Source organism: Pyrgilauda ruficollis, unplaced genomic scaffold, assembly GCF_017590135.1.
Source record: "Pyrgilauda ruficollis isolate IOZ18807 unplaced genomic scaffold, ASM1759013v1 scaffold77, whole genome shotgun sequence".
In the NCBI taxonomy this organism is placed as follows: Eukaryota; Metazoa; Chordata; class Aves; order Passeriformes; family Passeridae; genus Pyrgilauda; species Pyrgilauda ruficollis.
Window position 1 is genome coordinate 1,171,852 of NW_024529599.1, and position 24,445 is coordinate 1,196,296.

The 24,445-nt window shown below is 54.0% G+C and overlaps 1 protein-coding gene across 1 annotated transcript; it reads left to right on the top strand.

The window, feature by feature from the left end:
* The first annotated feature begins 307 nt into the window (after positions 1 to 307).
* Positions 308 to 24,224, top strand: EVPL (envoplakin). The gene is made up of 23 exons (XM_041486571.1): positions 308 to 377; positions 5,776 to 5,806; positions 6,425 to 6,524; positions 7,243 to 7,397; positions 8,070 to 8,193; positions 9,020 to 9,145; positions 9,426 to 9,464; positions 10,202 to 10,363; positions 10,936 to 11,043; positions 11,662 to 11,757; positions 11,985 to 12,110; positions 12,930 to 13,076; positions 13,221 to 13,375; positions 14,677 to 14,774; positions 15,282 to 15,463; positions 16,173 to 16,351; positions 16,763 to 16,901; positions 17,447 to 17,640; positions 17,971 to 18,121; positions 18,707 to 18,790; positions 18,876 to 18,986; positions 19,602 to 19,694; positions 20,447 to 24,224. Exons 1-23 carry the CDS (start codon positions 308 to 310, stop codon positions 23,894 to 23,896), a joined length of 6,120 nt encoding a protein of 2,039 aa, XP_041342505.1. The 3' UTR covers positions 23,897 to 24,224.
* Positions 24,225 to 24,445: the final 221 nt, after the last annotated feature.

Sequence of the window (24,445 nt, forward strand, 5' to 3'; positions counted from 1 at the left end):
AAGTGCTCTCTGTCCCTCTGCTGGGAAGCTGCTGCTCAGCTCTGGCTCTGTGAGCCCGAACACTCTCCGAGCCAGGGCGAGGTCTCCCGTTCTCCCTCTGGGGCTCTGCTCTTTCCACCCTAAACTGGTTTTTCGAGTCATTTTTTCAGAGGTGCCTCCATCTCTGCTGCTGCTGCTCACCTGCGTTCGGGGAGGAGCCTCGCAGGAGCTGCTCTTTACTGAGTGCTGTCCTTCCATCCCGACACACCGGAGCGGGGAGCCACCACACCCGAGCAGAGCCCAGGACAGCAGCTGGGACCTGGCCAACATGTTCAAGGGGGTGGGCAAAAGCTCCCCGAGCAGGAGTTCCCCCAGCAGAGGCTCCCCTGTCAAACCGAGCAAGTAAGTGTGACCCCTCTCTGTGTGTGTCAGTGCTGTGTGACCCCCCTGTGTGTGTCTGTCCTGTGTGACCCCTCTGTGTGTGTGTGTGTGCTCTGTTGTCCCCTCTCTGTGTCTGTGCTCTGTTACCCTCTCTCTCTGTGTGTGTGCTCTGTACCCCTCTCTCTCTCTCTGTGTCAGTGCTGTGTGACCCCTCTCTGTGTGTGTGTGCTCTGTTACCCTCTGTGTGTGTGTGTGCTCTGTTACCCCTCTCTCTCTCTCTGTGTGTGCTGTGTGACCCTGGGGGATGACAAAGGATGGGTGATCCCTGGTTTTTCAGCCACCCTAACTGCCATCCCCCTGTGGAGCAGCAGAAGGTTGGGGTTTGCTGGGAGCTGATACCAAAATGTGCTGCCTGGCTGCTGTCCTTGTCCCTGGTGGGCTTCGTGTCCCTCCCCAGCAGCGTCCTGCAGCCCCTGGGCTGTGCTCAGAGCTGTGGTCATTGAGCAGGGAGGTGCAAAAAAAGCCCCTTTTGGGCAGGTAGGAGCAGGATAAAAGCAGCCTCTGTGCTTGGGTGGAGCTGGGTGTGCTGTGAAGCAGATCCCAAGCTGGGTCTGAGATCCCGGGATTCCCTGGCTGTGTGAGGCTGCTGGGATGCTGCCCTGGGATCCCTGGAGAAGGATGCTGAGCTCAGGGGGTGGAGATGTGGGGGTGGGTTTGCTGGTGGCTGCTCTAACCCAGCCTGGGACAGGCCAGGTCTCAACGCTGAGTTTGCCTCTTTCAGACCTGCTTGGAGCACCCTGCTCTGGTGGAAGGTGTCCCTGGCCATGTCTTTAAGGTCCCTTTCAGCCCAAACCATCCTGTGGTTCTATGAAGAGTTCCCTCAGTTCTGAGGGAATGAGATGTGTGATGCTTCCTGAGGATCAGGGACTCCTCTGGGAAGGAGCACTCCTGCAGGGACATCTCAGCCCTCCCTCCAGCTGCTCTTGTTAAATCAGGATTATTTTCCACCTTCCTCAGCAATTTTGCATGTTGTAGGGTTGGTTGATTCCAGGGGAATTCTCTGCCCTGACATGTCTGGAAGCTGAGGAAGCAGCCAGGGGGGTTGTGCTGAGGAAAGGGGACATGCAGGGGGTGCTGGCCACATCTCCTGGGGCCACCAGCAGCCCTCCAGGACAGTGTGTGTGTGTGTGTGGGGACACTTGGGGGGTCACAACACGGTGCTGGCCCCCAGCTGTGCTGTTCTGGGGGCCAAACCCCGGGTCAGCCAGCAGCCACTGAGGAGGGGGAGCTGGGCAGGGCAGCAGGGCCCGGGGACAAGGTGACCCCTCAAAGGCTGGGGCTGCCCAGGGGATGTCAGGAGCTGGACCCCTGCCATGGGAAGCTCCAGAGGAGGTGAGAACGCACAAACTCATCTCAAAGGCAGCTCTGGGGGCTCTCTGAACACCCAGCTTTGCCTGGGGCCTGGCTGCAGTGAGGCACCTCCCCAGCAGCCCCGGAGCTGTGTCAGGCTCTGCTTTATTCAGCCTCACTAATGCAATCTCTGCACCTCCCCAGCCAGCTCCCAAAGCAGGCTGGGGATTTCTCAGGAGCCTGCAGAGGGTTTGGGCAGACTCTGCCCCAGCATGAACCCCTCAGAATAACTGGAGCTGCATCCCAGCAGACCTCACAGCTTTTCCCATGCAGGATGGAGGCTGAAGCCAGGAGCACAGCAATTCCTGAGCTGGCTGTGCTTGTTTCAGGAGGCAACAACCATCAGACACAGCCTCATTTGCTTGGCCATGGCCTGGGGCTTGGTCAGTGCCCAAAGCAGCTGAGAAAATGAAGGTGGATGAGTTGTCTTGAGAGCAGCCACCAGCACACGCTCTGCAGATGGCCCCAAGAAAATGTTGGTGGCCTGCAGCTTTTCTTGGTGGCCCCAAGGCCAGAGCCTGAGCAGCAGCTGTTTCCCTGTCTCTGGGGTTCATAATGAGCAGCTGGACCCCCACAGAGGGCTCCTGGTCCCTGGGGCTGTGGTGTTGAGCCTCCTGTCAGGGCCCTTTGCTGTCTCACCTTGGTGGATGCACCCCGGGGAGGGAGCAGCAGCACAGCTTTGTGCCCAAGGAGCTTCCTGGATGTGCCCTGCTCCAGGTGGAGGCACTGCAGGGCTGAAAGGGAAAACTCTTGGGAAGGTGGAATTGAATTGGATCTGGCTGGACTGGCTGTGCCTGGGTGTGATTCTGACAAAGGAGGGGGATAGCAAGCCATCTCCTGGGATTTAAGTGTCTCCTGGGATTGCTGCTTTTCCCACCATCTCCCTCTGCTGCTGCCATCAGTCTGGAGCAGTGTGGACCCTGGGGACAGGCAGGGGGTCAGGTACTAACCCACAACTGGCAGAGGTCAGGGATCTGCTGGAAAATCAAAATGTGCCAGGACTTCTGTGTGTGTCAGGGAGAACAGACCCAGCCTTGGGCCCTTTTCTGTCCCCATGAGGAGGGGAAGAGGGGTCAGGGACTGCCATGGTTGGAGCTGTGGTGCTGCCCAAAGTGCCCTGGCAGGAGTGACCAGGACAGGGACAGTCCTGCTGCTGCTGGGAGACACCATCCCTTCTGTGCAGCTGGGCTGTCCAGGAGGCAGAAAGTGGTAGGAGAAATGAACCAATTAATAATGCTAATAATAGTGCTGTGCCTCTCCTAGGCATGAGATGGCCCTAGGGAGGAGGCTGCCCTGGCTGCTGAGCAGGAGGAGCAGGAGGAACTTTGCCCAGCCTTGCTCTCAGCCATCCCGGGACTGTGGCTGTACCTTGCTCTGTGTGTGGGGCTGGACCCGAATTTCGGGGGGCTGGGGGGTGTCTAACATGAGCTGGTGACTGCCTGTGTCCCACCTGAGGCCAGGCTGCCTCTGTGCAGCCCAGATGTCAGCACGATCACCCTGAAATGCAGGACCCAGCTCTGGCTGAGGGAGAGCTCCTGCCCAGGGGCAGCAGGGATGGGCAGGGGGACACCCCGAGGAGGGTCAGGGGGACACCCCGAGGAGGGTCAGCGGGACACCCCGAGGAGGGACGGGGGACACCCCGAGGAGGGACAGGGGGACACCCCTAGGAGGGTCAGGGGGACACCCCGAGGAGGGTCAGGGGGACACCCCTAGGAGGGACAGGGGGACACCCCGAGGAGGGACAGGGATGCATCCACAGGCTGCGTGGATGGGTGTTTGCACAGACTCCTCTCAGCACACCCTTGCTGCTCCTGTGATGATGTTCTCCAGGAATCATCCCCATTTCCCTGGGAACCAGGCTGTTGGTCTCCAGCCTCAGGTGCTCCATGCAGCACAGGCTGGGATGGGCTGAGTCCCTGTGACCACGAGGTTGCTGCCATCTTTTCAGTCCATAGATTTGTTGCGGCTCAGCCTAAATAAAGCAGATTCCTGTGCCCAACCTTAGGAGCTAAGGGATGGAGTGCCCTTCAACCAGAAAGGGAGTGCCTGCAGGAATAAACAGAATTTTTGTTGATCTACCATCCCTGGGAAGGATGGATCCTCACCTCTCCCCTCTTGGAGCAGCACAGAGTTATCCACAGCCAGGGAGGAACTGGGATGGGCTCAGCCAGGACACCCATCCATGCTCTGTAGGATTCAGGCAGACCTCCTGGGGGGGACGATGCTGTTCCCGGTGCTCGGGAGAGGCTCCCGGGACAGCGGCCAGCCCAGCCCGTGACTCACATCTCCTCCCTGCGCACAGAGCCCGGGCAGGAAATTTGGGTGGTGCTCAAGTATTTGCTCATGGGACACCACCTCATTCCAGGCGTGTCAGGGATGAGTGGGAGGTTGTGTAATCTCCTGGGGAGGGGGAACCTCCGAGAGCTCCAGCCTGCTGCACGCTCAGGCTCGCAGGGACCGGGCCCTGTGCTGCTCCCACCCACCCTGTGCATCTCCCTGGGCACTGCAGGTTACACCGGGAAAGGGCATGGAGTAGGAGGGATGATTAACGGGATATTAAACACAGGCTGTAGCAGGGAAGGATGCTTTGGTGGTGATGGATGTGCTGCTTGGGTTCCAAGCAGCGCATCCATTCCTAGTCCCTGGAATTAGACCCGGAGAAGCGAAGCGGCGCTGCCCAGCTCAGCAGTTCCCTTTCACTTGCTGATGAGCACTGCAGGCATGGCCGGGAGATGCTGCCAGCCCCAAACCTGGGGGCAGCTGAGAGCTCCACGCTTGGGAAATGAAACACAAGGGAGGGGCTGGGGAAAGGGGACAGGAGGACGCTGTGAGCAGGAGCGCTGGGGCTGAGCTCGCTTCCAACGGGAGCTGTGACACCCGAGTGCTTGGCTTGGGGTGACCACTGCACTCCCTGGCGTGTCAGGGTCACTTGGGGCTGTAATAAATGAACATCCCAGCACATGTTCCAGCCTTTGGAATGAGCTGTGGGACAGCCAGAGCCACGAGTAGGAGCTGGAGCAATGACAGAGCCGTTAAGGGAATAATTTCCCCCATCCTTTGTGGATTCAGGGGCTTGGAAGGAAGGCACATGGCTAAGGGCAGATATGGTGTCTCTGCTGCAGGACATCACCTTTCTCCTACCTTCTTCTTCCACCAACCTGCCCTGAAGAAGTGTCCCCCACTCCAGCTGACCCCCAGTGATGTCCCATTCCTGCTGCTCAGACTCTCCTCCTGCTCTCAGCTGCCAGCACCAGCACACAATGCACTCAGCTCTGCTGGACTTTGTCCCCTCAGCAGCATTCCGAGGCTCCATCCCCGGTGATGCTGTCCCTCGCCACCCTGCTGCCCCTGCCCACATCCTGGCAGTGCTGTGCTCTCCCTGCCTGCAGGGCAGGGCCAGCACTGTCCCCAAGGGCAGATGCTGTTAGAAACAACAGGACACAGGGACAAAGGTGGCACCGAGGACAAAGGTGGCACCGAGGTTTGTGCTTCCTTGTCCACAGGGAGCCTTGGGAGCCATCCCATGCCTGGCTGGGGCTTTGGATCCAGCTCTTCCAGCAGGGCTGCTCGTTCCCAAGGGTGGTGGTGGGACAAGGGCTGTGATGGCACTGTCGGTTGTGTGGTGGCACTGAGGTGACAGCAGTAGGGAATGGAGCCCCAGTGGAGCCCCACTGGGGCAAGGAGGGCTGGTAGGTGTGCCATGGCCTTGGGAAATTCGAGTCTGGGAATCACAGGCTATCTTGAGCTGGAAGGGACCCATCAGGATCATCGAGTCCAACTCCTGGTCCTGCACAGGACACCCCAAGAATCCCACCATGTGAGAACATTATCCAAACACTCCTTGAGCTCAGACAGGCTCAGTGCTGTGACCTCCTCCCTGAGGAGCCTGTTCAGTGCCTGAGCACCCTGTGGGTACAAAACCTTTTCCTCATATCCAACCTAAACCTGCCCTGACTCAGCTTCCTGCTGTTCCCCAAGCTCTGAAAACACCACAACAGCCTCCAGCACCCAGAGGGGCTTGTGGTCTGCACAGCAAGTCCTTGTCCCCTGCAGCCCAGTCTTGGGGTGGCACTGGGCTCTCCAGTGTCTCACTGGGCCCAGCTGTGGAGAGCTCCACGTGGACCAGGATGGCAGCTCTGGGTCGGGCTGAAGGCCACCTGTGCCAGCAGCACCCAGGGGAGCACCTCCAAACAGGGTGAGCACGTTGTGCTGCCTCTGCAGGGTGCTCCCCTGGCCTCCAGCCCCCTCTGGCTTTGGGTCTTCCAACCCCACACTGGTGCTTTTGGAAACCCTACAGCAGGTTTTGCCCTTTTTTTTTCCCTTTTGTTTTCCCCCCTCTGATGTTTTTTTGAATCCACACAAAATTTTGAGCACCTGCAGCAAGGAGTTGTGCAGAGGGGCTGGGTGGTGGCAAAATCCCACCAGCACTGACTCTGAGCACAGCAGCTCTGTCCTTCTCTGGCTGAGGGCAGCAGCAGGCACTGACCACTTGTGTGTGCCCGTGCCCTTGGCCACAGCTCAGGCTCTTTCCTGAGAGACCCGGTGGCCACGGGGGAAAGGGATGAAGGACCAGGCCTGGGACAGGTCCTGGGCAGGGATGGAGGGGGTGAGCTTTGCTCTTACCCACCCATCTGCTTTGCTGTTCCCTCTCTAGGTCCTCCACAAACGAGCTGGCCGTGCTCATCTCCCGCATGCAGACAAATGCTGACCAGGTGGAGAAGGACATCCTGGAGACTCAGTCCAGACTCAAGCAGGTCACTCGTGGCAGGGGGTGGTGGGAGGTGAAAGGCTTTGCCTAGAAATGCAGTGTCTAGGACAACACCCAAACCCATGAAGAAGGTGATGTCGGACCAGCCTCTGCCCTAAAACCTTCATCTTGCTTTATATGTATTACTATATTCTAAAACCTTAAACTCTTAATTTTCCACCCTGTGATATTTCACACTTCTAATCAAACTACACACCCACAATCCCAGTGCTATCAATCAATTTTGGAAGCCTCCTCCACGTCCTCAGGTCAAATGCACAGTTCTCCTGGGGGTCAGAGTCTGTCAGCACAGAAAGCCCAAAACTCTCAGCATCCAGGGCTCCGACAGCTCGGCTGTCTGTTCTGTGTGTGCTGCTGCAGGTTTGGGGGCTGGCTCGAGGCTGGGGAGGAACAGACACCCCACAGAGCCTCCCAGCCCTGGGGCTGCATCCCGAGGCTTCCCAGATTCCTTCTGCTCAGTGCCTGAGGTTTTGCACAGCCCAGGCTGTCCCACCTGTGGCAGCACAGCCCTGTGCCCCCAGCAGCCCCAGAGGCTGCCAGCCTGACCCACAAAGCCCCTGGCAGGGAGGGAGCTGGAGCAGGAGGCTGCAGGGCTCCTCTGTGGATGCTGTGTGTGGATCCAGAGCCTCTGTGCTGGCCAAGGGAAGTGTTGTGAGGTGCCTGTGGTCCAACCAGGCTTTGTCCTCTGTCTCCCCGGCCTGCAGGACTCCAGCAATCACCAGAAGAACAAGGCTTTTGAGTTCCAGACAGAGAATGCCAGGAACCTGAAGGAAGCTGAGACCCTGCTGAAGGATCTCTTCCTGGATGTGGACCGTGCCAAGAGGCTGAAACACCCCCAGGCTCCTGAGATAGAGAAAGAGTGAGTACGGTGGAGGGACAGGTGTGGTGAGGGCACTGAGCAATGGGAACCTCCTCAGGACAGGGAATGAGCTCCACTCCTTGCCATCAGTGGTAGTTTCACTCTTCTTCCCACAGAGTTTTGCCTTAAAATCATCTTTTCTGCCAATTTATTATATAGATATTGATATGCAGGGTGGATGCCAGAGTGATTGCCCAAGAGGCCCCAGCCTTTTGGGAGCCCTTATAAAAGGTACTAGAAAAATGCAGAGCTAAAATGTGGCCCCACTATCAGGGCAAATCCCCTTTTCCTCTGCCATCCCTAAAATAAATACCTTTAATGTGGGGCAAGCACAGAGCCAGAGGTGGGTGTGGGAGTGGGAGAAGAGCTTCAGCTGGCTTCTGGTGCTTTTCTCCCCTTCACTTCCAGCCCTTTATGTAGAAATCAGGAGGGAATTTTCCCAGTTGGGAAGGGCAGCCCTGACCTCCCTGCAGCATCTCCTGCAGGCAGTAATTCCTGAGGCATCCCTGGGGATGGAGAGCAGCAGGACAAGTGCTGGACACTGCTGAAGGAGGCCACAAAGGGACACCAAAGCGCCCTGGGCCTCGTGGGTGAAATCTGGGCTCCACGGGGCCCACCTTGGCTGGCCTGCACCCCGAGTGACACGGGCACCTGTGCCTCTCCCCCTGGCAGCATCCAGCAGCTCCATGACCGTGTGACACAGCTCTGTGCCGAGTACCGGGCCCTCTACGAGCAGCTGAACGTCCCCGAGGTGGGGCCCAGGGTGGACTGGGCCAGGATCCTGGACCAAAAGATGGTAACAGCAGCTGGCTTTGGATGTTCTCTCCATCTCCTGCCAGGCCAGATAATGTTTGTTGTTGTCTCTAGGGCTGTGCCAGACACTGCATGCTCAGCATGATGCTGGGATGTTGGAGAGGGTGGGAATAATTCTGTAGTAATATTAAAAAATAATGTAATAATATAATAATAATAATATTATAAAATAATAAATATAAATAATATAAATAAATATAAATAGTATATGCATGCTCAGCATAATGCTGGGATGTTGGAGGTGGTGGGAATAATTCTGTGATAATATAAAAATAATATAATAATAATAATAATAATAATTCTGGATGGAAGACAGATTCTCCTTCTACCTCTTAAAACCCTCTGCAGCAACCTCTGAATTAACCTCTTCAGGTTAAGAGTTACCAGAGGGGGATCAGGGAGAGTCCTGCTGTGGGATGAAGGGATGGAGAAGGTGATGTCTCCTAGGATTTTACAGCCCTGCCTTTCAGGGTTTCCCACTGCAAGGTTTGGCTGTGTGGAGTTCCCAGCTTGGAGGCAGTTTGGATTCCCCTGAAAGCTGGATGGTGTTTAAGTGCATCCCATGCCTGCCACCGTGGGCAGGGGGCTGGCTCAGCTCAGCTCTGTAGCCCAGGGCTGTGTGATCTGGTTATCTTTGCCCCTGTGTATGGCTGGGGAAATGGCAACCAACAGCAATGATGGGAAACAACAAAAAATCCCCTCCCTTCCTGCTGGGCTGCTATCAGATACCAGATCTTTCCATGCCCTGCCTGGGCTTTCTCCCTGAAAAGCCTTTGGCTTTAGTGTCTGCCCTGACTCCTTTTGCACAGAAACAAGTCAATGCAGGGCAGTATGGCCCCGGCATGTCGGAGCTGGAGAAGCAAATAGCTGAGCACAACATCCTCCAGAAGGAGATCGAGGCCTACGGGCTCCAGATCAAGAACCTGCACTCTGGGGTAAGGCCCCCTCCGTCCCCTCCTTGTCCTGTCACTCCCCTGGGGACCCTGCTGGCTGTGTCACTGTCCCATCTGCTCCTCCACACGGTGAATGTCCACCCTCGTTCTGCAGAGGGCAAGGAGGTGGCTCCTTGATTCCCCAAATCAGTTCATCAGCATTCACCACAAGTTTTGCTAACTGCTTTTTTCACAGCATTCCCCCCCAGTTTTTTTAATTGCTTTTTTTTTTTTTTTTTTTTTTTTTGTTCACCTCCTTGGTCTTGGCTGTGTTGTAATCCAGGATGTGGCAGATTTAAAAAGCCAGTACAAGGACTTGCTGGTAAGGTTCTCAGTGGTTTTCTGAGCAGATGGGGTCTTACAGCAGAGTAACACCACCCCTGATGAGCAGGGAACACCCAGTTCAGAACAGGAGCCACCCCTGGGCTTGTACAGTGAAGTTCTGTCCCTCACATCATCTCTCCATTTCCTTCCCTCCTTGGGATAGGTGTAAATTGAAAGAACTCTCTGTCCTCAGGGCAGTGCAGAGGGTGAGATCCATGTCTCTGCTCTTCATGGGTCATGGACCTGCAGTTTCTCTGTGTCCATGAGCACAGGGACCAGAAGGCACCAGGAAATCCAGCCCACACACTGTTCCAAATCAGGATTGCAAATGTGGAGGCTTGTCCTGATCCCTAACAAGTCTTCCAGAGAGGAAACGAGCAGCCAGAGCAAAGAAGTGGCCAGGAAGAAAGTCCTGGGTTTACCCAGCTGGGCCCATGAAGCTGATGCTGAAAATGGGACTTGTGAGAAATACAGCAGAGCTGGGCCAGCTCTGAGACTGCCCCAGGCACCAGCCCACACCTGGGATTCTGGTTAGACAAACACATCTCGTCTGTGAGGAGGGAAAGGGAACAGCAGCCCCATCAGATAAGAGCCAGTGGTGGCAGATTTCTCACCAAGGTTTCTGGGAATCTCCTGCTGGATGTGCAACAGGAGTGTGGTCCTGGGGAGGAAGAGGAGGAGGGGAAAGGGAACCCCAGGCTGGGCACTGACACTCTCTGTCCTGTGTGTGAGCAGAAAGCTTCCATCTGGCGAGGGCAGAGCCTTGGCAGCCTCTACCACCACCTGCAGGGCTGCACCAAGGAGCTGGGCTACCTGACAGAGCAGCAGACCAAGATCCTGAAGCAGGACTGGAGTGACCAGATGATGGATGTGCAGAGCGTGCGGCGCGAGTACGAGGTGAGCCCTCGGTGTGTCCTGCCCCTGAAAGGCTGGCCAGGCCTGGCACAGGGGACCTGCAGGGTGCATCCCAGCCTCCTGCACACACACCACCTGCCCTGAGCATGAGGCTTTCCAAAACAGAGGGGGAAGAGCCCCCTGAGTCTGTGCTGGAATTAGGAACGAGCCGCTCTGTGGGACCCCTCCAGTCCCCTGAGCTGGCACGTGGGATCATGCATCAGAGAGCTGCCAGGGGGGCTCTCCATGGTCAGAGAGAAGGGAAGGGCTCAGTGCCACATCAGCCTCAGTGGCCACAGTACAACACCCAGTGACTGCCATGTGCTGGGACACAGAAAATGAGAGGGATAATTGCACAGGAAAATGCTCTTTGAACAAATGCCCTGATGATTTCTGAGGCCCAAATGTGTTTAATTTTAGCTAGTTCTGCCTAGCCCCTTCTGTTTTAAAAAACAAACAAACAAGCAAGGATGTCTGTGCTTTGGAGCCTCATCTCTGTTATGTTTGGTGCCCCAGGAGACCCCTCTGTGCTCTCTGCGTGCTCCCAAGATCAGAAAGTTTCTTTTCCCCTCCAGGATTTCAAGTCCAATGAGCTGCTCAGCCAGGAGGAGTTTGTGAACCACCTTCAGGACGATGGGGACAGGATGATTGAGCTGAAGCACCCAGCCATCAAACCTATCCAGGTGGGGAGAGGGGGTCCCTTCCCCAGCCCCGTGGGACAATGAGAGTGGTGGGTCAAAGGAGACCCCTTCACCTCTCCCTGCAGCTATGTTGCTCCTTCCTTCCACACTGCACTGGCTGCACTTCAGCATCTTTCTGCCTGCTCCAGCCCTACAGGGAAGCTGAGGGAAGTTCAGGGCCTTCACCCTTTCCAAAATTTCCAGGAGGTAGTGGCCAACATGTGTGTGCTGGGACCAGCTCTTGCTCACACACAACAGTGCAGCCATCCTCACACCATTTGGGAAGTTCCAGCTTTGACATGGCTTGATTTCTCCCACATGAAAGCAACTCCCATCCTCCAAGGCTGGATTTCCAAGCCTGCAGATGCAGTTCCAGGCTGTGGTGGGCTCTCAGTCCCCAACAGCACTGGAGCTGAGACCACTTGAGAAGTGATGGCTGCTCTGTGTGAGCCAGGTCCTTCTCAAGGGCTGTCCTCACTCAGGCTCAGCATCAGGCAGTGCCTGGGCACAGCTTTGTCTCTGCTCTTCCTCTGATCTCTGGCACTTCTGAGGAAAGGAGACCTCTGAGGGGGGAGGTAGGACCAGCTGGAACCCACTGAGATGTGCTCTGTCCCAACACAGGCGCACCAGGAAGCCTTGAAGAACGAGTGGCAGAATTTCCTGAATCTCTGCATTTGCCAGGAGAGCCAACTGAAAACTGTGGAGACCTATAAGAAGGTAAAAAGCAAATTCATGGGCCATGGCTCTGCAGGTCAGGCCAGAGTGGGCAGGCTGGGAGGAGAGACAGCAAAGGGGTGAGGAAGGGAGACCCTTTTGCTTGCATCTAGTAAAGGTATTTTGGGGAAATATAATCTTTTAGAGGTGCTGTGAACTGAGAGACCCCACTGGACTTGGGGACAGTGATGTCCCCCCATGCCTGACTGTTTCCCTGCCCACACCTCCAGTTCCAGGATGATGCTGAGGCTGTGAGCCGCTCCCTGAAGAAGATGAGCTCTGACCTGGACACCAAATACAGCAAGTTCAACAAAGACAGCCCTGGGGTGGTGTCAGATCTTCTGCTTCAGCTGGAGGTGGGCCCTTCAGAGCTGGTGGCACCAGCCAGGCCTCAGTTAAATCCAAAGTTACAAACTCCCCAATAAATGAAAAAGGGAAAGGGGAAGAGGTGAGGGAACAATCCTACAGGGATAGCTCACCCCAGCTCTGTGCTGGGGAGGGGATCCACACTGCTCACGCTGCCCTGAGATGGCACTGTCCCCATCAGTGACACACAGCCAGGCCCCAGGTCACCATCAGAGTAAAGGAGAAGTGCAGGGAGAAGCCATGTGTTGTCCCTAACATAAGACACTTGGATTAGAGGGCCTGGCATCCAAGCAGGGAAAGATCCTCCCATCTCCTCAGCACTCTCATGAGCCAAGGGCAAGGGAGGGAATAAAGAAATCTGACCTCAGGGGTGAGATGCAGATAGGAAAGGAAGATTTGCCCCGGAGAGAGGGAGGGGACACGTTCACCATGGAATCTTCCCAAGTATGCAGCACATTTGGCTCTCAAGAGATGCTGGAATCTTGGTACTTTCTGACACTGGAATGCAGCCACCTCTTGGCAGGTGTTCCATTTCTGAAAAGGAAAACTCCTTCAGGATATTTGATATGAAAGTGTGGGTTCACCTAAGGTTAACCCAGGCTCAATGGCAGATCTGTGAGCAAAGGAAACTGAGGAGTGTTGGCAATGGAAAGGGGAAGAAGGGACATGGGGGGGATTGAGAATGGAGAAACTCCTGACTCCACCCCACAAGGACAGATCACTGGACCCAGCATACCTGCTGTAGTGTGACCCTCCCCTTCCTTCTTACCCAAACCTGGCCACAACCACTGTCTCCTCTGTTTTTCTAGAACGAGGAGAAGGTGCTGAAGCAGGCAGAGAAGAGCATCACTGACCTGAAGAGAAGGAGCAAAGAGATCAGCCCCCTGAAGCTGCGCAGGACACGTCCCTCTCAGCCCCTCACCCTGGACACCCTCTGTGACTGGGATGCTGGGGAGGTGAGGGCTGGACTAGCAGCACCCTCAGAAGGGACAGAGAACTGGGTTCTTCTCTGGTTGCTCCAGATCTTGGCTCTGTGGTGTGAGGAACTGTCTTAGGGACAGAAAGCCAAGCCTTTCACTGGGTTTTGTGTCCCCTCCCAGGTGCAGCTGACCAGAGGGGACAAGTACACTCTGAAGGACAACAGCAACCCAGAGATGTGGGTGATCCAGAGCAGCACTGGCGTGGTCCAGGAGGCACCTTCTGCTTGTTTCTCCATCCCTCCTCCTGACCCTGAGTCCATAGACAAGGTCAATAGGTGAGTCTGCAGCAGAGACCCTGACCCAAAGAGACATTTGGACTCTCTTGGGTCAAAACCAGCCTGGCTGCAGAGAAACAGCAGCTGGGGACAGGCCTCTCAGCTATCCAGTACTAAATCCCTCCTGGAGAGGGGTTTTCCCTGCACGAGGGATCTTATCCAGGTGTCTACCATTCCTCAACATCCCTGCACACTGCACAGACCTCACTGTCAATGAGTTTTCTGGCAGTCAGGCTTGATTTCTTCACCCAAACACGTGACTCGCATAGGTTTGACTAAATTCATTGCAGAATCAGTCTGGAGCTTGGGACTTGCCAAACAGGACAGAGTTATCTGTGGAATCTGCTCTCAGCCAGCCCCAGCAGAGGCTGAGCAGTGCTCCCTGAGCCTCTGTGTGGGTTTGCTGCCTGCCTGCTCCGTCAGCTCCTGCCGTTCCCACAGGATGGGGCGGTGGTGCAGGAGCTTGGCACTGCCTCTTTAATCATGGCCCCAGGTGTTTGGGTAAATCAGGGCTGCTCAAGTGCTGAGGAAAGGCCACAGCCCAGACTCAGAGCTATGCAGGCATGCCCAATGAGGGAGCTTGGGTCCCCAGTGCCACGGGTGTGATTGCTTCATTGTGTTGCTCCGTGTGGACCCCTCTTCATGCATCCCAGACTACTGAATCTTTTGGATTTATGGGTTTCATGAGTGTTTTAAAATGGAAATTCAGTTCCTCTTCACAGAGGAGCAGCCCTCATCTGACAGCAGCCAGGCAAGCTGGGAATTGCTGGTTTTAGCACACAGTGTTTAGCTGGAACAGTCCACAGCAGAGACGAGAACCAGCCTGGTCCTTCCTGTTCCCCCTCCCTTCTGGTTCCATGAGTCTTTTCTCACCCAGAAATATTTTTTTGTCCTTCCAGCTCTGGCAGATCCCAGCCCTAGTTTCATTAGGCAGGAACCATCCTTACAAGTGGGATGTGGTGTTTCTAGTGCAGCAGCAACTTGTACTTGCTCCCTGCAAGGCTGCAAAGCACTGCAGCCATATGAAACACATTTCCAGCTTTGATAGCTTCTGCTGAGAGTTGGAAACACTGGCTTCCTTGAGAGAACTCAGCTGCTCAAACCAACCAGCTGCTCTTGCTGCTGTTCCCTTTCCTAAGGGACATCTCTGAGTTACAGCAGGCTGCAGGCTCCCAGCCCTTGAGGACAGCTTCCCTTGCCTTTGGAGACACCTCCCCAGCACAGCCAGGGAGCTGCTGCTGCTGTGAGGGCTCTGTCAGTGCTGTGTCCCTTCCTGGGATGATGCCTTTCCCTGCTCACAGGTTGGAGGGGGAGCTGAACACGGTGAAGCAGAGGCGAGCAGCGGTTCAGAGCACCCTGAGACGCAGCCACAAGGAGCAGGTGCAGCCCAGCCAGCAAGGTTTGTCACCTGGATAGCCCAGCCCTCTCCAGAGGCAGCTCTGGAAACAGAGCACCCACCCAGGGTGGGCAGAGCACCTGCAGCTCACACACAGCAGAGGTCCCTGTGGGAGGATGCTTTCTCCTCCATGGCAAAGACAAACTGACTCCTGTCTCAGCAATTCACTTAAAATCTGCTGCCCTCCTCAAGCCTCTGAGCTCCATCAACAGCTGGAGGGCATTTAGGATTTCAGGGGGATGTGCCTATCCAGAAACCTTAATTAAACCTGCTTTGTAATCTGGGTCCCTTGCAGTTCTCTTCCCTAGCTGGGGGCTGTGGGATGAGCAGACAGCCGTGGCTAAATCCCAACCCTGGGTTATCTGTGCTATTCCCACAGCTGCAGTTCAAAGGCAAAGCTGAGGAGGGATGTGTCTGCATGGCAGCACTTGGCTTTATCCCTCCTTTAGAGCTGTAGCTCACCATGGTAGAGCTAAAACCTGGGGATTAACATAAACTGTCTGACTGCAGCTCTGTCCAGGAGCCCTCCAGCAGTCCAGGATGATCCCCAAGCTGACCGGCTCCTCAGCAGCCTGGATCGTGTTGGCAAGGACCTGGTCCAGGTAGAGAAGGAAGTCTTGAACAGAGTGAGGTCTCCTGTGAACTACAGTGACCCTACAGATGACCTTGGCAGGAGGATCAAGCAGCAGCAGGTGAGTTGGAGCAGGAGCAGGAGCAGTTTGGCAGCTCTGTGTCCTTGGCCCAAAGCAGGACAACATGGAAACAACACTGGAGAGGACAGCTGGTGCTCCAAAGGAGAAAACCATGCTGCAGATTTAAGGGTTTCAGGCTGGCATGAACCCTTGAAATGGGGCTAAGTGAAACCCTCAGGAAATGCAGGCTCTTCCCTTGGCTCTGGAGCAAGAGGGTTCATTCATTTCAGAGCTGTGGTCCAGGTCCCAGTCCTGGGAAGGCTGTCACCCTAAGAGACTAAAGGATAAAGGGAATTAATCCAAGGGCCAGCTTTGTCTCACCTGATGGGAAGCACAGACTTGTAAAGGTCAGTGAGACAGGAAAAGAGGCAGTGCCCTGGAGCCCCACTCCTTTCCTCTGGGTCAAGGTCTGGGTTTGCAGTATTTCAGCTTGTTACATCTTCATCTGTGGGTACTTACCTGGCTCTGGCAGCAGCATGGGCTCAGGCAGGTAGGTTTTTTCCATCTGTCTATGTGGATCTCTTTCCCACACCCTGCCACGGCCAGACAGCCACAGTCTGGATGGGGCTGTGCCCCAAGGGGCAGCTCCTTGTGAGAGGGGCACCACACCCTGAGCCCCACAGCCAAATCTGCCCCTGAGGGAAACACACTTCCACAGCAGCACTGTTATGGCTGTGTTGGGTGACTGTGCTTCCCTCTGGTGTGCCAGGAAACAACAAAGAAACTTGAGAACCTGGGGGCAACCAAGGATGCCTTGCAGAAGGAGTGTGAGACCTACCTTTCCAAGAAACCCAGCAGCACCTCAGCTTCCCAGCTCCCTGTCACACTGAACGCCCTCAGGAGCAAATACAACGATGTCAATATGCTCTCCAGCCTGTACAACGAGAAGTGAGTGATGGGGATGAGGGAAGGAAGTGTCCTTGCACAGGTGTGCCAACACAGAAGCATGACAGAAAATGCTTTTGATCTATATGAGCGTTGGTTGAGATCCAGCACAGGTTGGAAACCTCCCATCCATCATCAAAGGACTCCTCTGAAGGAGTTCCTGTGTGTAATTTGTGAGGAGATCCCCTCACCATGGAAAATCCACCACAATGGGTGTGTGTCCCAGCTCTGCTGTGTGGTGAACTGCAACATATCTGACTTGTGAGCAGCATCACAGGGGTGTGAGTGCACATTGCTTGTTCTCTGACATATTGCAGAAGCTCTAATTTTAAGTAAGGTTAAACATCAAAGGGAGAAAAGAAGAAGAATGGGGTTTCTGTAGCTAACCTTGTCCTTCGTTTCCCCCTTTCCCAGGGCTAAGGCTGCCCTGAACCTGGAGACCCAGATTGAGAACACAGACAAGATTGTCAGCACGTTTGAGGCCAAGCTGGCTCAGGACAGCATCATTCCTGCATCCCCCAATGCCCTGCAGGATCGGGCCAATGACCTGCAGGTAGGGGAACATCAGGCTTCTCATCAGGAGGGGATCCCTGAGCTCAGGGACCAGTGTGGGAGGAGCTGGATTTATTTGAGCACCTTGAGGCACCAGCGATGAAGATTTTGAAGCTTTTCCCTTGAAGGTTTAATGTTGGTGTTGCAGGCTGACCTGCTCTCACTGGACAGGAAAATACTCTGTCCCTCTGTCCCTCCCTTTGCAGTCCCTAAAATACCTCATGACCCCCTTAGCATCCAGTCCCTGTTGCTCTGCCTCACACCTCTCCCTAATGTTTCCTGCTCCCATTCTCCTTGCCCCATCCTTGGTACCCACAGTGACCTGATGTTTTGCCTTTCCCAAAACTTCTCAGTGCACTGTCCAAGCCACCTTGCTTCCCAGCTTCCCTGGTGAATAAACCTCACTGCTCCACCTCTTCCACCTCACAGGACACTCAGAGAGCCTGACCAGCCCTCGGTGCTGCCCAGTCAGTGACACATCAGGGAGGGTGTTTGGGTGTTCTCTCACTGGTGCAAACACAAGGTGTCTTTTCTTCTCCCCTGCAGAAGATGAGGCGGGACCTGGTGGCCCAGGAGGATTGTGTGCTGAGGCTGAACCGGGGGCTCAAGGATGCTGAGCACAGCTGCAGTGCTGTGCAGAACAACTTCCAGGAGTACTGCCCCGACCTGCCCCGGCAGAAGCGGGAGGTGCAGCTCCTCAACGACCGCTACCACGCCGTGGCCGACCAGCTGGATCAGCGGTGAGGAGCTGGGGGAGCATCCCTGCCCCTTCAGCTAAGGGGGACTGGGGCAGGGTCAGAGCCCTGAGTGTGTTCTTCATTGCAGGACCCTGATCCTGACCCCAGTCCTGTAATACTGAGCACCAGGGGTGTCCTTCTGTGTAGTTGCCACCTTTCTATTCACAGCACAGGCTCTGAGCTTCCAGAGTTGTGCTCCCCACTCGGGCATCAGCTGTCACCTCCTCGTTTTTGTTGTCTTGGTGTTTGCTGTGGTGATATTTTCACCTTTCACCTTGTGCATGACTCTTTGCCATTCCCCTTAATGTTCCTGTCCACTTTTGTGCTGTGCAGAGAGAAGACCCTCAGGAACATCAGCCTCACCTACCAGCAGTTCCAAAACTCCAACGAGAACCTGATGTTCTGGATGAACAACCTACCCAAGCACCAAGTGAAGACCACTGATGGGCCAAGCCAGATCAATTACAAGCTGCAGGCACAGCAGGTGTGTTCCAGGGCAAGAGCAGCCTGGAACTTTACAGGGATGGGGCAATTTGCTTGTGAACAGCACATGCAAAATAGTACCAGCCAGCTCCTAGCTGTGTGCTCCCCCACCACAGTGAATGAGCTAGAGAAAGATTGCAGCCCACAGACGGTGTTACCTGGTGTATCTCACCTTGCTGGGTTTATCTACAGTGCTGGTGTCCTCATCTGTGCCAGTCACCTCCAGGTTGAAATCTTCTCCACGGAGAGGACACTTTCAGATCCTGAAATATTGCACCTCTGGCTGAGATGTTGTGTCCAAGTCCTACTTTTTTCTCTCCTTGAGCAGACTCTAAGCTCACTAGCTCAGACAAGGAGTTGTGGAGGTGTCTGTGTTGGCTGCTATTTATCTTATTTGTGATAAATCAGTGTGGGAAGTCCTAGGCAAGTTATGGCACAGCTGAGATACCCTAAAACCCTGGAGAGTCTTCCTAAATGTCTTCCTGTTCCCACCATTCCCTCAGCTGAGCTGATTCTCTAGGCTGCAAGAGTATTACTGGGCAGCTGGATTTCAGTGTGTCCTTAACACCACGTGTGTCTCCTGCAGAGGCTGGTGGAGGAGATCCAGAGCAAGGAGCCTGAGAAGAACGCCCTGATCAGGCTGTCCCAGAATGTGCAGTCCACACTCAATGTAAGGATGGGTTCTCCCATTTTTCACTCCCTTAGCATTTCACCCAAGAGATCTCACCTGATTCTCATGTGTCTGCTCTGAACAGGACTATGAGCTTGAAGCAGGCAAATACAGCTCTTCTCTGGACCCTTCCCTGACTGACTCTGCTGCAAAGAGGCTGCGTGTGACCCCGCTGCAGGAAAGCATCCAGGCCCAGGTAAAATGTTAAGATGAAGACACAGAAACCATTGTCCAGCTCATTACCCATGCCCCAGTGTCCTCTGCAAGGTCTTAATCCACTCTTACAGCCACCAATGATTATGGTCCTAATCCCAAGTTGGAGTTCTCAGGGATCCTTTGTCCCTGGGGCAAAGCAGCATGTGAGATCCTGAATTAGGGCTGTGCCCAGCACCTTTGGTTGAGATTGCTGGTGTTGCCTCCTCACCACATTGTGTATGAAGATAAAACTTACAGGGTGGGTGTGTGGGGAGAGGAGGAAGCCAGAGCTCCTCTATGCTCTTCTCAGTTACACCCCAGTTCTCCTGCATCACCTTGAGGCTTTTGCCAGCTGCTCTCAATCTGTGGGTTTGGAAGACTGGGCCCTGTGTAGGCCAGCAGGCATCTAACAGCATTCAAATAACAGGAACAGGTTCTCCTGCAGGAATCCTTAGACTCTGTGTCTCTCTAAAGAGTCAGATGGGAAGACACTAATCTCTAGAACTGTGACATACACAAAAGTGGTCCAGGTGAAAGGAGGTGTGGCAGAGTCTGCCATGCAACAGAGCTGTGTCTGGGTGAGGGCACAAGGCTCTCAGCACTCTTTCTTTTGCAGGAAAATGATGTCACCAAGCTCTACATGGAGCTGGCAGCAGAAAATAAACAGCAGCTCAGCAGGCTGGAGTTTGCCAAGAAGATCGTTGAGAAGGTACCAGCTTACAGCTCACTGCAAGACTGGGGTTCAAATCTGCTCAGCCTGGGGCTCCCCCACCCCTCCTTGAGTCTCCTCATCCAGGTGTGAGGAAGGACAGGAATGGAAACCCTTCTGAGAAAAAGACAAGAAGAAACCACAGTTTCACTGATACTGATCTTGGGTTGTGACTCCCACCACCTCTGGAGGCCCTCACCTCATTACTGAAGCTGTAGTTTATGCTTGGAAGAAAAAAATATGGCTTTTAAGTCAAATTCTCTTAGCCATAGACTAACCATCACAGACTGACAATTTCAGATTTGGTTTGTGGGTGTGGCTGGAATTTAGTGCTCACAACCTTCTAGAAACACTTCAAAGCCATAGGATTTTTATACCTTTGAACCACCTGTAGGAAAGGTCTCTGGACTGGGTGACTTTTAGTGGGTTCAGGAAGCAGAGAGTTTAAGCTGGGGACTGGCTGTGATGCTCTCCCTCAGCTGCAGATATAGGAAGGCAGCACAAAGCACCTCTGTGGGTTGCTGCAGCACCTCCATCTGAAGGGGAAGACCCACCAAGTCAGTTGTTTGAGATGATGGGATTGTGTCATCACTTTCCATTTACAAACAGCCTTATCTGAAGACTGCCTGAGGATTCTGTGCCAGTTTTGTCTCCCACCATGTCATGTCATTTAAAAGATCTCTGAGTCACCTTAAAAGAGTGGCTTGGTTTGCCTGCCTTTTTAAAATTATTTTTTATTTTTCACTTTGCAGAAGGAAGTGCATGAAGACATTGAAGCTGTACATGAGCAAACCCAGAAAGCTGAAAACAAAGCCACAAGAAGCAGGGAATCTGAGGGGTTGAAATTGCAGCTGGAGGAGGAAAGGAGGAAAGTGGCCAGGATTGAAGAGGACCTGGAGGAACACAGAAACAAGCTGCTGATGTTGAAAACTCAGAAGCCTGTTGAAAGAGTGGAAGAAAAAGAGGTGATTGAATACTACAGAGACCCGCAGGTGGAGAGCAACCTGTCTAGGATGGTGCAGCAGATTGAAGAGGAAGGCAGAAAGAGGCAGAGCCTGCAAGAAGACATTGATGTGATGAGCCGTAAGCTTGCCCAGATGGAAAGTGAGAAAAAGGTCACTCCTGCCCAGCTCCTCACCAAAGAGATCACAAAAATTGAGAAGGATCCAAGCCTGGATGGCCAAGCAGCCAGTCTTCGTCAGGAGATCAAGCATCTCCAGGAGGAAAGCTTGGCTGCTGCTTCTGAACTTGAGCAGCTTAAGAGGGAGCTGCACATGCTGGAGAGAAAGCAGCCCAACATCCGAGAGAAAGTGGTGGTGAAGGAGCTCATCAAACTGGAGAAAAACCCTGAAATGCTGAAATCTGTTAGGACCCTGCAGTTACAAATCGATGAGGAATCCTTCAAAAGGAAGTCTGCAGAAGAAGCAATAGTGAAAGTGAAGAACAAGATCGAGGAGGTGGAAAGACTGATTGAAACAGCAGAACCTAAAATTATTGTTAAGGAGGTGAAACAGGTAGAGCAGGATCCAGAGTTATTGAAAGAGACTTCCAAGCTGAAAACTCTGATTGAAGAAGAGAGGAGCAAAAACTTGATGCTGACAGGTGAGCTGGAAGAGCTGCAGACCCAGTACAGCATTGCAGAGAAGAAAAAGCCCAGGATAGAGGTAAAAGAGAGGGTCAACGAGACCTTCCTGGTGGACCCTGAAACAGAGCGGCAGATTGCACACCTGAAAAGGCAGCTCCAGGAGGTCACTCTGAAAAGGACAAAGGTTGACAGTGAAGTGGAAGAGGCCTTAGCAGAGCTCAAAGTCCTGAGGTCACAAAAACCAGAGGTGGAGTTTAAGGAGGTCATAGAGGAGGTGGTGAAACATGAAAAGAGTCCAGAGATTCTTAGAGAAATTGACAGGCTGAAAGAGCAGCTCAATGAACTTGTGAACACCAACGGTAGGACCCAGGAGCAGCTCATTAGGCTGCAGGGAGAAAGGGATGAATGGAGGAGGGAGAGATCCAAGGTGGAAACCAAGCTGGTCAACAAGGAAGTCATCCGATACGAGAATGATCCACTCTTGGAAAAAGAAGCAGATCGGCTGCGTCAGGAGGTGCGTAACATGTCCCAGAAGAGGAGAGCTGCAGAGGATGCCATCTATGACCTGCAGAACAAATACATGCTACTGGAGAGGCGGAAACCAGAGGAGAAGGTGGTTGTTCAAGAGGTGATACTGACCCAAAAGGATCCAAAGCTCCGAGATGAGCACAGCAGGCTGAGACGCAGTCTGGACGAGGAGGTGAGCAACAGGCGTCGCCTGGAACGCGACGTGCAGCAGGTTCGTGTGCTGGTGGAAGAGCAAGAGAAGTTGCTCAACTTTCAGGAGGATCGAAGCAAGAGGCTTGCACTGGAGAAGGAGATGAGACAAATTACACTGAGAATAAAGGAGCTGGAGGAGAGCCCAGCCCCAGTGCAAGAAAAGATCATTATGGAAGAAGTGGTCAAGCTGGAGAAGGATCCAGTCCTGGAACAATCTGCCAGCAACCTGCGCTTGGAGCTGGACCGGGAGAAGATGGAGGTGCTGAACTTGCAGAGAGAATGCAAGAACCTGCAGATGCAAGTTGATGTCCTGCAGAAAACGAAATCCCAGGAGAAGACCATCTACAAGGAGGTGATTCGAGTGGAAAAGGACAGAGCACTGGAGAGTGAACGTGCACGCATCTGGGAGCTGCTGAGCAGGGAGAGGGGAGCCAAACAAAAGGTAGAAGAGGAGGTACGGCGGCTCCGGGAGAAGATTGAGAGAGCTGAAGGCATGAAGAGGACATGGGCTCGTGAAGAGACGGAGCTGCAGAAAGCCAGGAACCTGGCAATCCAGGAGAGAGCCAACTTGGAGAGTGAACTGCGGGAGCTGGAGAGGAAGAAGCAGCAGAAAGTCCTCTTCCTTCGTGAGGAATCCAAGCTGCTCAGCCAGCGGACTGAGAATGACAGGCAGAAGAAGAAGCAGCTGGAACATGAGGTTTCCCTGCTGGAAGCAGACATTCTTAGGGAGAAGGACCAGATCTACAACAAAGAGAGGTTCATTAGGGATCTCCAGTCAAAGGTCAACCGTGAGGAAATCAATCATGAGACCCAGATGAGAGAGACGAACCTCTCCACCAAGATCTCTATCTTGGACCCTGACACAGGGAAGGACATGTCCCCTTACGAAGCCTATAAGCGAGGTATCATAGACAGAGGCCAGTACATCCAGCTGCAAGAGCTGGAGTGTGACTGGGAAGAAGTCACCACCTTGGGCCCAAATGGGGAGATCTCACTTCTCCTTGACAAGAAAAGTGGGAAGCAGTATTCCATTGATGATGCTCTAAGGCTGAGGAGGATCACAAAGGAAGAGTACCAGCTGTACCGGGATGGCAAGATTCCCATCTCTGAATTTGCCTTGCTGGTGGCTGGGGAAACCAAGCCTCCCTCATCCCTCTCAATTGGCTCCATCATCTCCAAATCCCCACTCACGTCACCCACCACCCACCAAACCCAAACCTTCTTCCCCCCAGCCTCACAGAAGGGCATATGTGATGACACATCCCCCATCGCTGGCGTGTATGACACCACCACCAACACCAAGTACAACATCAAGACTGCCGTTGCGAAGAAGCTGCTCGATCCCATGACAGCTCAGAAGCTCCTGGAAGCCCAGGCTGCCACGGGAGGCATCATAGACCTCATTTCCAAGGACCGGTTCTCGGTGCATAAGGCGATTGAGAGGGGGCTGATTGACAGGACCTACATGCAGAGACTCCTCAATGCCCAGAAAGCTTTCACAGGCATTGAGGACCCAGTGACCAAGCGAAGGCTGTCTGTGGGGGAAGCAGTTCAGAAGGGTTGGATGACCAAAGACAGTGCTTTCCCCTACCTGCAAGTCCAGCATCTAACTGGAGGGCTCATCGATCCCAAGAAAACTGGTCGCATCCCTGTGCTGGAAGCTGTCCAGACAGGGATGATAACAAGCAACCTGGCCAAGAGGCTCCAGGATGAGTCCAACTATGAAAAAGATCTCGTTGACCCTGTCACTAAAGAGAAGATAAATTACAAGGAGGCCATGGCCCTCTGCCAGAAGGATTCTCTGAGCCACCTGCTGCTGCTCCCGGCCGCGTTGGAGGGGTATCAGCGGTACCACCAGGCGAGCCGTTCCCCCAGGCTCTCGCGGTTCAGGCATTGAATGGACCAAGGCACGTACTGGGGCTGGTTCCTTCAGGAGTTCATCCCTTCAGAAAACCTCTCCCTGTGGAGGCAGCAGGCTCACAGGAATGGAGCATCTAGCATTTAGGGCTGCCTACTCTTCTCTCTTAGCTACCTGCCTCCCAACACAGCTCGGCCGTGCGAGGAAGAAAACGTGCTCATGGGCCTGCCACGGAGGGGTCCCCACAGTCCCCGGGTGCTGTTCCCTGATCACCCAGAGAGGGCTTGATTGTGAGAACTTCATGGGCAGTAGGTTAAACGTGGCTATGCCCAGAAAGTGGGGAGAGCCAGAGTGTTTTCCAGTTGGGTCATCCTGCATGCAATAAATATAGCAAGTGAGTGTCTGTGGCTGTGTTGTCTCTGCAGGCTGTGGCTGAAGGCACAGCTACTCCTCCCCCATGCAATCCCATGCCCTGCAGCCCTATCCACACAGGTTTTGTAGACTCTTGCTCTCCCTGATCTTCCAGCACTGAACCCCTAAAGTGTCCTGCCTATGAGTCCATATTTTTAAATATTTTGTTATATTTGT